The 10,898-nt window shown below is 39.2% G+C and overlaps 1 protein-coding gene and 1 long non-coding RNA gene across 3 annotated transcripts in view; one reads left to right on the top strand and one right to left on the bottom strand.

The window, feature by feature from the left end:
• Positions 1 to 1,879: 1,879 nt before the first annotated feature.
• Positions 1,880 to 10,898, top strand: part of bcl3 (BCL3 transcription coactivator) — a 24,825-nt gene continuing 15,806 nt past the window's right edge. Inside the window, exons 1-2 of one of the 2 annotated variants that reach the window (XM_025061466.1) lie at positions 1,880 to 4,572; positions 5,118 to 5,229. In XM_025061466.1, coding sequence (XP_024917234.1) covers positions 4,050 to 4,572; positions 5,118 to 5,229 — 635 coding nt within the window. In that variant the 5' untranslated portion in view covers positions 1,880 to 4,049. The remainder of the gene's footprint in view (positions 4,573 to 5,117; positions 5,230 to 10,898) is intronic. The other variant, XM_008324272.3, reaches the window with a different exon arrangement.
• Positions 7,737 to 10,898, bottom strand: part of LOC112487923 (uncharacterized) — a 19,490-nt gene continuing 16,328 nt past the window's right edge. The window contains exon 2 of the long non-coding RNA XR_003051477.1: positions 7,737 to 9,220. This is a non-coding gene — a long non-coding RNA (uncharacterized LOC112487923). The remainder of the gene's footprint in view (positions 9,221 to 10,898) is intronic.

The raw sequence follows: 10,898 nt of genomic DNA, 5'->3' as shown, positions 1-10,898 counted from the left end.
CTGAGCAAAATGAATAAAACCTTCCAATTTTGGTGCATCATTCTGCTGATAATTGCTACTCTATGTTGTACTCTGGAATTAAAATAACAGACTCTTTGGTGTACAGCTTAAAAAGGGAGTTGATAGAGCAGACAAGTCCTACTATGAATGGCATGTAGTCTATGCTATGTAGGCATTGTATCAATTCAGTTTTTATCCACATTTCTGTTGTTACTAAGAGTAACATGAGTCAACACAATTATGAAATATTAACTTCAATGGGGTTTTTCAATGCAGCTAATAGGTTGCAAGCTACATTTTCACAACATAGGCCCATACTTAAAGGGTAAGTATTTCCATGGATGGACGTAATTTTCATCATAGATAAAAAAAATAATCAGGAAATAAGGGGACATTTACATGGCTTTATACAATAAACATTTAGCGGGGTCACCAGGTAAAGTATAGGTTAGTGTTTAAATACAATTACTGGGGTTCTTACTACATAAAGTTTATGTTTATGTTCTCTCTATGTGTGTGGGTTTTCTCTAGGTAATCTCTGGGTTTGCCAACATGGCTCAAAAACATCAAAGATGAGGTTATTTCGTCATTTAATGAAGTTATCTACATGTATTAAAAGGGGGACATATATAATGATGTGTCTCTCTGCGTGTTATAGCTTAGACATTCCCAAACATTTCCATGCTAAGGCCCCCAAAATACATTAGTTTTAGGTGGGGAGGCCCTTTGCAAACCCACAGACATGTTACAAAATATGTAAAGAAACGTCGACTTTTAGAATAAATGTTCTTACTTTTATTCACTCTTCAATAATAAGCAGACAAACGTTGTTTAAAAAAACTTAAACATGCGCTAGCTAGCTATACGCTAGCTTGAGGAGTGTTGCCAGGTGGGAAATTATTGTACCTCAGGTATAATATTATCGTACTTTCTCGAAGTTATCGGGCGATGCTTACTTTTACTTTTCCCCGCCGTCTGCTTCGCCTCTCTTACATCTCCTCCTCCTTTTCCTACTTCCCACGGTCATTTTCCCTTGGTTATTCTTTATTTCCCTTATTTTCTCTCTTTCCTCCCCAACTGTAGCGTCTCATGGGGCAGGTGCAGCAGACACTTCAGCCAATCAGGCTAGTTGTTTTGAGGCAAGAACGTAGACGAGTGACGAGCATGATTTAGGAAAGCACTACAACTACAACTACACATTCACGGAATGACCAAATTATCGTATATTTACCCTTTTGGGGAATTATTAATCGTACATCTTACTGAGGACCACATTAATTTTCAAATACGTAAATGTGTAAACTTCCAGGTCTACACAGATTGTGACGTCGTCACGCCGAATTTGCAGCGAGACACACGAACGTGCGTTCACGTACCATCGGAAACTTTAGAGCAGTTTACGTATTGTAGGGTTAAGGACAAAAGGTTTGTTTTTTTATATTTATATAATTTTGAACCACACGTACACACAGATTTGTGATTTGTGTTCGAAAATCTAAAATATGTAGACTTTAACTCAGAGACTTTAGCTTTTGCGGTTTGAATAAAGACAATTTAGAAAATTGCTAAATTAGCTAATGGCTATCAGCTTCTGTGGGCTAACTTGTTGCAACAAAATTTGGTTTAAAACTGAGTTGTTTAATCACGTTTGCCATACAGTGAAATTATATATATGTATATGTATATATATATATATATATACACATATATATATATATGTATATATATATATATATATATATATTTTAAAAAATGTCCAATCTTCTCAGGCCTCACTAGGTCCCCTTATCGGGCCCCACTTTTCAAACCACTGTTACAGTTTTCAGAACCTGACTTTAATGAACACAATCCATAGCATTTAATTCATTACATTGTGAGACTTTTTTTTTGACATTTGTCAGGAGCAGACAAAGATGGAGCATTTATGTGAATTAAGATAAATTATATGTAAAAGTCATGCATAAAGGCTAAAATGCTAAAATGTTTTTAGCCTTTTCTACGCCATGTATCGTTGAAATATTGCATAAGTATTGCAGGGAAAAGGCGGAAGTATTATGATAATAATAATGTAAATAATAACATATTTTGGACAACTTTGGTGGGCCGGATTAAAAAGCTGTTACGACATAAATTGTCACTGGATACTGGCAGCTAGTGAATTGACAGACGAATGATTAAAAATAATGGTAGTATTTTTAATCACACTTGAGCATTAACTTTATCTTCACATACAGCTCTGTATGTGAAGATAACCACAGCATAGATAGAAAAAAAAAACCAGCATGATAAAAGGATACACTCTACACTCAAGGTTTTGTTAACAGCCTTGCTTGGGTCAAGGTGTATCTGAATTATTTTGACACAAGGGGGCACCAATTCACTGTTTTGGCAGGAGGTATAGTTTGCAGCTCTGGCAATATCTGTAGCATTCAGCACAACCTATAAGTACTCCTCTCCAAACTCTGTCAGTCTCTTATTCATTTACAGTGGAAACAAGTGGCTATAAAAATCAAGACCCGTATGTTTTAAACACCATGTCACCCAATACCAGGAGTGCTCTAACAGCTGCGGGCCATGTTTGTACAGTAGCCTCTGGGTGTTTTGGGGATTTTAGATGTCAAGGTTGTCTTGAATTGCGAGCTCCACGCTTCAGTAGAAAGTGGAAAGTACCAAATGACCCTTTTAATTATCAAGCTGATCCAACTTGATAGGGGGATCAGAGGGGGGTTGGATATGATGAGATGGAAGTTGGTGATAAGTTGTGTGTCTGATGTGCCAAAAAAAAAAAAAAGAAAAAAACCCTATCTCAGCCGCTTCCTCAACAGACAAGGATCGTTAAATGCATTGTGAAATAGATGTGCTGTATTGATCCCAGGCTGGGAAATTTACAAATTTGGGACTGATCTTTCCTTCCTTAAAATGTCTCTTTTTATAAGTCTGTTTGTAATATGAGAAATACACGTAAACACTTCTAAAGTGAAGCTAACCACATATATTTCTTGTGCAGCATAGTCATCAGACTATAGATCAACGAACCAGTAGGAATTCAAATACAATTATTGAGATGATAGGGCACATTCGCAAAATTCAAACACATATTCAATGTTAAACAAAGGAGGACTATGCTCATGCATAGTCGTGGTTACCTTTCCATACAATCAGTTAGCTTCTAACTTCCAAAAATCAACCAGTCTCCAAGATGTAGCCTCCCTAGGCTAATAGTGCTAGGCTACAAAAGAAACAAATTTAGGTTTATCATAATTTAAAAAGTCATAAATACCTTCTCCAGTGTATGTATGATTATAAAGAATACGTTAAAAAAAAGTAAATATAAGTTGGTTATCCGCCACTTTTGTCGTTTTTGTGGCTTATATGATATGTATGCATCTTGGCATAAGTAGCACCAAGCTAAGTGGTAAATATAGAAATGTAATATTCTATACAAACCGTAAGAAGGTAGAATTAAATAGAGATAAGATGCAGTCTGAACTCTTTGATGGCAACTGCAATGGACCGTGTTCTTATCTTTTTTTCTTTTTTTTTTTTTACCGTGTAATCTGTTTTTGGTTTCATTTTTATTGAATTACCAAGTATAATACACTGCCCTACTTTATTGGAATTCTTAAGAAGTCTAGCAGATGAATGTTGTGAAAGCACAGCAGACAGTTCAGAGGAGTCGTCACCTTGGTGAGCACAGCTTTCTATTTCCTTTCCTCAGATTGCCGCTGCGCTGCTTCATAACTGTTTTGGTTTTAACAGAAGGCAGTGATGAGCGTCGGCTCACACAGCTGCACTGACTGTACCTGCACAGACTGCACCCACCTTACACCGGCTCCGTGTCCGCATACAGCCAGCATTGGAGGACGTGCTTCAAGACACCTTGGTGGATAAAAGTAGTGATAGGACAGAAGACAAGTGTGGACTGGACCACCTGGTCCATTTGGTTTTATGGGAGCTATAGGGCGCGCGCGGTGTTTCCCATAGCTGTCAACGCAGCGCGCATCCGAAAACTGGTCAAGAGTTTCTGCCGGCGTCTGTGCGCTCTGTTAATGCCGACCCTCGAAACCATGAACGATGGCCACCACCCGGTTGCCACCGTGCCACTGGATTTGCGCACCATTAACAGGAAGCGTTGCGGGAGTCCAGAGTGCGCAGTGCCGCAGAGATCCCAGCTTGAGCAGAGACACTTACCTGTTGCGCGCAGCAGGACCGTGGGTGTGGACGTTGACACTTCTGCTCTCGACCCAAACAGAGGCGCACCGGCTTCGGACACCTGCGTAACCCGCAAGCGGCCGGCGGACAAGAATTCCCTCAAGCTCCCTTTTCGGAAACGTCAATTCCTCGTGGAGACTGAAGCCCAGCCCGCACAGGTCTACTCGGCCGAAACGAACAGGAAAACCCCGGCAGAGCCAGAGTCAGTACGTGCCACTGACTTGACGGCTGGGAACAGTTGGCTGAGAGATGGAGGAGAGAGCAGGATCGGCGCAGCATCACTGACTCCCAGGACGTGTCAGAACACTGGAGCCAGCGAAGACAGAATCCATTTCTCTCATTTGCACCCAGTCAATTACGGTAAACACTGAAATTTTTTTTTTTATATATATATAACTTTTGACAACACAGTTATTTTTTTTTTAATATATATAACTTTTGACAACACAGTTACAAGATGAGACCATCTCTATTTAAAGAGTTGTGTTCTTCCTTACCCTAACCTTCAACAAGTCCCTTAGCAACACTGGTCACCTTAAGTGGTCGTGTCTGAAAGACAAGAGTCCAGATATTAACATACATTATACAAACATGGACCTTACATAGAACTTGTACTTTCCGACACATTATCCTAATAACTCCAAATTTTGAACCCATCAGGAAATGCAGTCAGCATCCAGTGTGAAGTCAGTAATTTGTGGCGTACGGCTGTAAGAATTTGGCAGCACATGCTACCCATACTAGTTCTGTGTAAAACACCACTGCTTACTTAAAAGTCCAACATCTATGCATTGTTTTACTACATGGTGGCTCCCATTGGCACAATATTTTAGGACTGAATTGACCATAATATGATTTTTTTTTGTTGTTGTTTCTCTACATTTCCATCTCCTCCCTTCGTTTAGGTCAGTACCACCTTGCAACAGTGGTTGAGCCAAATCGCAGTCTGCCTCATCAAACAGACAACCAGTCGGCTGACTTAGCTCTGGCTACACGTCAAGATGAAGACGGAGACACGTATGTTGGACATGTATACGTTTGTCATTTTTCAATCAGTTCCATTTTCCTACCATCTCATGTAGCAATTTCCTTCTCCATATGTGCATGGTAATTGGCAGGTGGCTATATTAACATTACGAAGTTGCAACTCAGATTGCCTTATTTTACTAAGTGGACATAGAAAATAGTGTCATTTCAAGTGTGTTCCCATAGAGTAGGTGTTAAATAAATGATCAAACCAAATGACAAAAAAAAAAAAAAAAAAAAAAAAATTGCCAAAAGGTATTAAACTAAATACAGGGGCACCAAAGCAACCCTTAGCAACAGTGGAGGAGATTCTGTGTATTCATATTATTTCTGAGAACAGTTACTTTCACAGATGTGAAAGGTCCGAGACATGATTTAATGCAAATTGAGAACATTCACTTTCATTTCCCATTGGTGCAAAATATGGTATGACAAAGCAAGCGGTTAAACATTAACATGCACCGTTTAAAGCTCTGAAATCACAAACCTGACATCAGTGCCATGTTGGCACAGTAGGTTTTGTCTAACATGCAAGAGGATTTCACCAAGACATTATATGACATTAAAAAAAAAAAAAAGGTTTGTCATATGTCTTTTCAGATTTAGTATGCTACCTGCTCATATTCATGTAAAAAAAAGAGGAAGTTACTTTTTTTTTTTTTTTCAAAGTGGTTTATGTAATCTGAAAGAGCAGTGGTAAACTGTTAGCATGCGGCACTTCAGGGCAGTTAGTGAGCCAGTAAACCTGCTGCTCAGGTTTACTGGCTCACTACCGTAAAATGCATTTAATTGCATTTTATAGTAGTGAGCCATTGTAAAGCACAGGATATGCAGCACCGGTAGCGTCTGATAGCATGCGGCGTTGTGACCAAGCATGACTCATTTTCTGATGTGTTAGTGTGATAAACACATGCTTGAATACACTGCACCCAAAAAAAAAAATCATAGTATTTTGATGTCACGTTGGAGACAGTTCAAGCCATATGTAACAATTCTGGCCGTTCTGCTTCAAGTTTCAATCACAAAGGCGACATTTGCACACGTGGTATATTGAGCTTTGGTCTCAATTCGCGTAATGAGACGAGTAATGGAGATTACTTACTTTGTATTGTTTAATATCTGTTAACGTAAGGAACGTAAGAAGATATGGGAGTGGAGAAAAAGTTAGATCACGTGCAGGAAGTGCCATCTGAAAGAGGTTGAAGAATGTGAAAGTGTTGCCAGGAGAAACTGTAGCCAAGCGGCACAAGATGGTTGTGCATAAGGTGGAATGGATGGGGGGAGATACGGAAAAAGAAGGAAGGAAAGGAAAGTGAACTGCAACACAACCAAACGTGACCTCTGCTTTTAACCCATCACCGAAGTGAACAGTGGGCAGGATTGAACAGGATTATAAATGCGAAGAAGAAGAACAGTTAAGGTGGAGCAGCTTGTAGATGAAGTTAGAGAGCATGTCGTATCCAGGTAGAGGTAGGGTTTAAGAAACAGAGCAGGGGCGAAGGTGGTGAAGGTCTAATTGTTAGAGGCAAATTGCTGGTGTAAAGTGTCAATAGTCTCAGTAGAAGCCCACATGCTCCCTCCCTAACAATGTGCACCAACCAGGAAGTGCAATCTCTCCAGCGTGGAAATGCTGTGATCAGCACTCTCATTGTAGCCAGATGTCCCAGATATCACCTGAGCTAGCTCCTCTAAAAGTGGAGGAGTAAAGGATCCACTTTGGGCTCTATGAGATTGTTTCTTTTTCTGCAGAGGAAACCAATCTCTACTGCTGGTGGCACGGGCAAACTACGGCCCGCGGGCAATATACGGCCTATTGGGTTTTTTAATCCCGCCCGCCGAACTCGTCCACGTTATATTATTACATTAAATTTTATTATAAAACACCTTAATCATTTTACCTAGCTGTATATCCCATCTTTCCCCCGCAGAGGGCGCCAAAGATATTGACCATTGAGTGTGATGCATTACGGTGATGCATTACTTCATTAAAATGAGCGGAACGAAGAAAAGAAAAGTAGACAGTGAGTGCCGAGTTCTTTCTGTTCTAACCCACAAATATTACCATGGGTGACGATGGTAACGTAGATGAACCGGTTCACTGAAAGCCTTGCCTTCCAACTCAGGTCCTCTCTTTATAACAACTGTGCAGTACAGACTCGGCATCGATGTGCATCAGTGTAGTACAGTGGTCTTTATCCAACATTGGAGAAAGCTACAGTTGAGTAAAGACGTTTGCGCTTCATGACTGCTTTATTCTTTGCGTTCACAGCCACCTGTACCCTTTTACAGGACATGTACAAAAAAAGTGTGCGTTTGGGTGTCTGTGTGTTTGAGTGCATGCATGTATGCGTGCACTGAAACTAGTGAGCTTTTACGTCAATGTCTGTGCGTCTTCTGTTCTCAGCGCCTCTAAGCACTTTAGTTTCGGGAAAACCATTGAATACTAAGTTCTTTTTTAATGGCTGTGGTTTTTCTCAGGTGCCTGTCTTTCTTATCTGTTTTTTTTTTTTTTTTTTAAATGAATGGGCTCAAAAAACCCAAACATCCGCTTCTGACTTCCTCATTTACCGCTTCTCTCTTTCTCTCTCTCCGTTTTTCTCTCCCTCTCTCTCCCCTCTCTCTCTCTCATGTCATTTGCATTCGTTCTTTTCTGACGTGTCTCGCCGTCAACGTCTCAGCTAATTTGTGTGGCGCACGGTATGCAGGGGTGCATTTCTATGGCAATAAATTGCCAATTGCCTTCGGCTCGTGCATTCACTTGAACACGTTTTGAGGAGTTATGAAAAATATGTGACTGCAGATCAAGAGCTTGATCAAACAAACTGGTCCAGTTAATCTGTAAATTTGACACAGGTTTTGTCCGTTCATTTAAAATACATTTTAATATGGCTAATTTTCTTTAAGCAAGTTAAGCAAGTTAGCCATACGTTTTTTTAAGATGTCTAGTGCACAGGTGTTATGCTTCATGAAGTGAAGAATGAAAAATTTGAAACTGCAATAGTCTGCTTCCCAAATAATAATAATAAAAAAATTCAAATAATCACTTGAGTAATTTACTACGGCAGCGGCAAAACAACAGCAATGATCCAAAGCTGAGGATGTTAGCAGGGTTAGCTCATCTTAGCTTTAAAAGATAAAACGCCACTGATGCATTTATCCCCTGTACTTGCTAGCGCACTGCTAATGTGCTGTTGACTTATGCCTATACACAGGGCTATAAAATGCTTACGTAGCGTCACATACAGGCCAAAGAAGAAGAGCTACATGCTTTATGCTAACAAAGAAGATACCGTAATGATTGAACAAAAGTTCATATTTCTCCACTTTACTGCACTGGAAAATTAACATCAGCTAAAACTGCTAACCGTAAATGCATTCCAGCACTCACCCCCTACACCAAACAGCCTTATTAAACAGTAAATAAATATAAAGAAAAAATCTCTTTGTCACACTATATTAACTAGATTTAATAGCTACAGTCTTACTTTTTGTGGAAAAAAAAAAAGGTTTTGAACGTTGAGCGTTGCAAGTTTAGCATTAGCATGAAAATCACCTTACAAGTACCTTTCACGTCGGCAAATTTCCAACATTTGATGGAAATAAATAGAGATGAAAATAAGAAATGATTTAATTTCAGCTTGTCAGAAGTGCAAGTTTGCTGATCTTTGTTTACTCTATGCGCAGACTTTGACCCATTGCCCTATTTCTCAGCTGGTATGTAGACCACAGGATATGATAGACTTCTGTCTGGTCTTAAAGGCTTCTTCGCTCTGGCTGCAACTTCACCCTTCATACCAAACAGGATACTACATGTACACTGCCACATCTTTGTTTTTTTATTTTGTATTTTTCAGCCATTGTTTTTCCTGTCACAGACAAGCGCACATTCTTACTAAGTTGACTGAATTAAAAGGTCGGGACTCCTGTGTGCGTCAGTGCCGCTGTGCGTGAGGTTATCTTGGGCTGTGGTCTGCCCCACTTCCTGGAACCAGAAACAGTACAGTTTCATCTTTAGAGAAAAGTGATAGATTGAGATTAAAAACAAGAGTCAAAGAGATATTATAACTTCAACATCTATAGTGTCAATAGTCCAGCGTTATGTATTCCAGCTGATGTATACGGCTTTGTTGGGGTACTGTATATACGTATTCGTTTTTACAATGAGCCAAAGCACGGTTCGCGCAAATGTAAGTTGCAATGTATACACCTAATTAAAATAAAAATAATTGAAAATCTGCTTTATGCAGAACATAACAATAAACTGGAAATTAATTATATGGCTGATACTGCAAAATGCGGCCTTCCATCCTGGAATTGATCCTTTTGTGTCAAGGTATGTACTGCATATTCAGCACTAGCATTTCCAAACACAAATAATATAATTTTTTTTTTTACTACGTGAGGCCTATTTTTCAGTTTAAAACACCACAGGTTCTGCTCACACATGACCAATTGCATCCCAAGACCTGGAAAAATGCTTCTAATGAAGCGTTTTTTATCAGGGGTGTCAAACTAATTTCCACTAGGGGGCCACTAGGGGGGTTGAAACTGTAAGACTGTATAGCTGTAACTACTCCATAACGTGTTAATACATGTTTCTGCAAGTAGTTATTTCTTTATTCAAGTTTCGAATACTGTACATTGTGTACTCTGCGTGTAACGTAAATTAATTTATTAAGTTAAGGAACTCAGCATTAGGCAATTAAACACTTACGTTCCTACGGGCCACACAAAAAGACTTGACGGGCCACATTTGGCCCGCGGGCCATGGGTTAGACACATATGTTTTTGATATACACACACACATATACATATATCCATACATACATATACTGTATATCATATATATATATATATATATATATATACACACACACATATATATATACATATATATATATTTCGCATTTTTATGGCAATGTCCATTGAGTTCATACTTGAGTTCATATTTTGGAGAATGACATTGCCCTTGTCAATAAATCTCAGTCTTCAGAGGTCATACTGTAGTCGACGGGGAAGTGAGTTCAGTATATGCATAAGAGGTGTCAAAACTTCAATTTCTATGAACTCTTCTCAAAAATGGTCCCTGGTTTCCTGTTGCACAACTGATGATGAAGTGGTAGAAGCTCATCCAGTAAAACCTGCAGAAACCCCCAGTCCAAAACCATACAACCTAATGACTGTGTGTCAGATAGAAACAGCACAGAGCAAAAAGAAAGCTATCATTGTTATTAACAACAGGAAGTGACAAAAAAAAACTTACTGGAAGTTGCTTCGTCAGACAGCTGAAAAAAAAAAAGAAGGACAAACTACTATTTATTTTTCTGCAGCACACCCTATTGCTGGTTCCCCGGTGCCTTCCCTGCCCTAAATTGTTGCTAGGTTTCTTCTTTTGGCTGTACAAAAATATGTATGTATGTTTAAATATCACATTTTGGTTTTCCCATCAGCTTTGGTAAGATGCTAAAAGAAGTCTCTGAATCAGACGTGACTGGTGACACGTCTTGGTACAATTGATAGATAGGGTTTAGCTAAATGATCAAATGCTATTGGAGGATTGACGAAGCCACTTGACTGATTAATAGGTCGGAAAGTGAGGATGTTTAAGTAAATGCAATTTAGTTTTCTATTTATCTATCTATCTATCTACCTACCTACCT

This window comes from Cynoglossus semilaevis, chromosome 13, assembly GCF_000523025.1.
Source record: "Cynoglossus semilaevis isolate Cse_v1.0 chromosome 13, Cse_v1.0, whole genome shotgun sequence".
NCBI classification, from domain to species: domain Eukaryota; kingdom Metazoa; phylum Chordata; class Actinopteri; order Pleuronectiformes; family Cynoglossidae; genus Cynoglossus; species Cynoglossus semilaevis.
The sequence above is the reverse complement of the archived record's forward strand: the minus strand, read 5'-3'. Positions and strand labels throughout refer to the sequence as shown.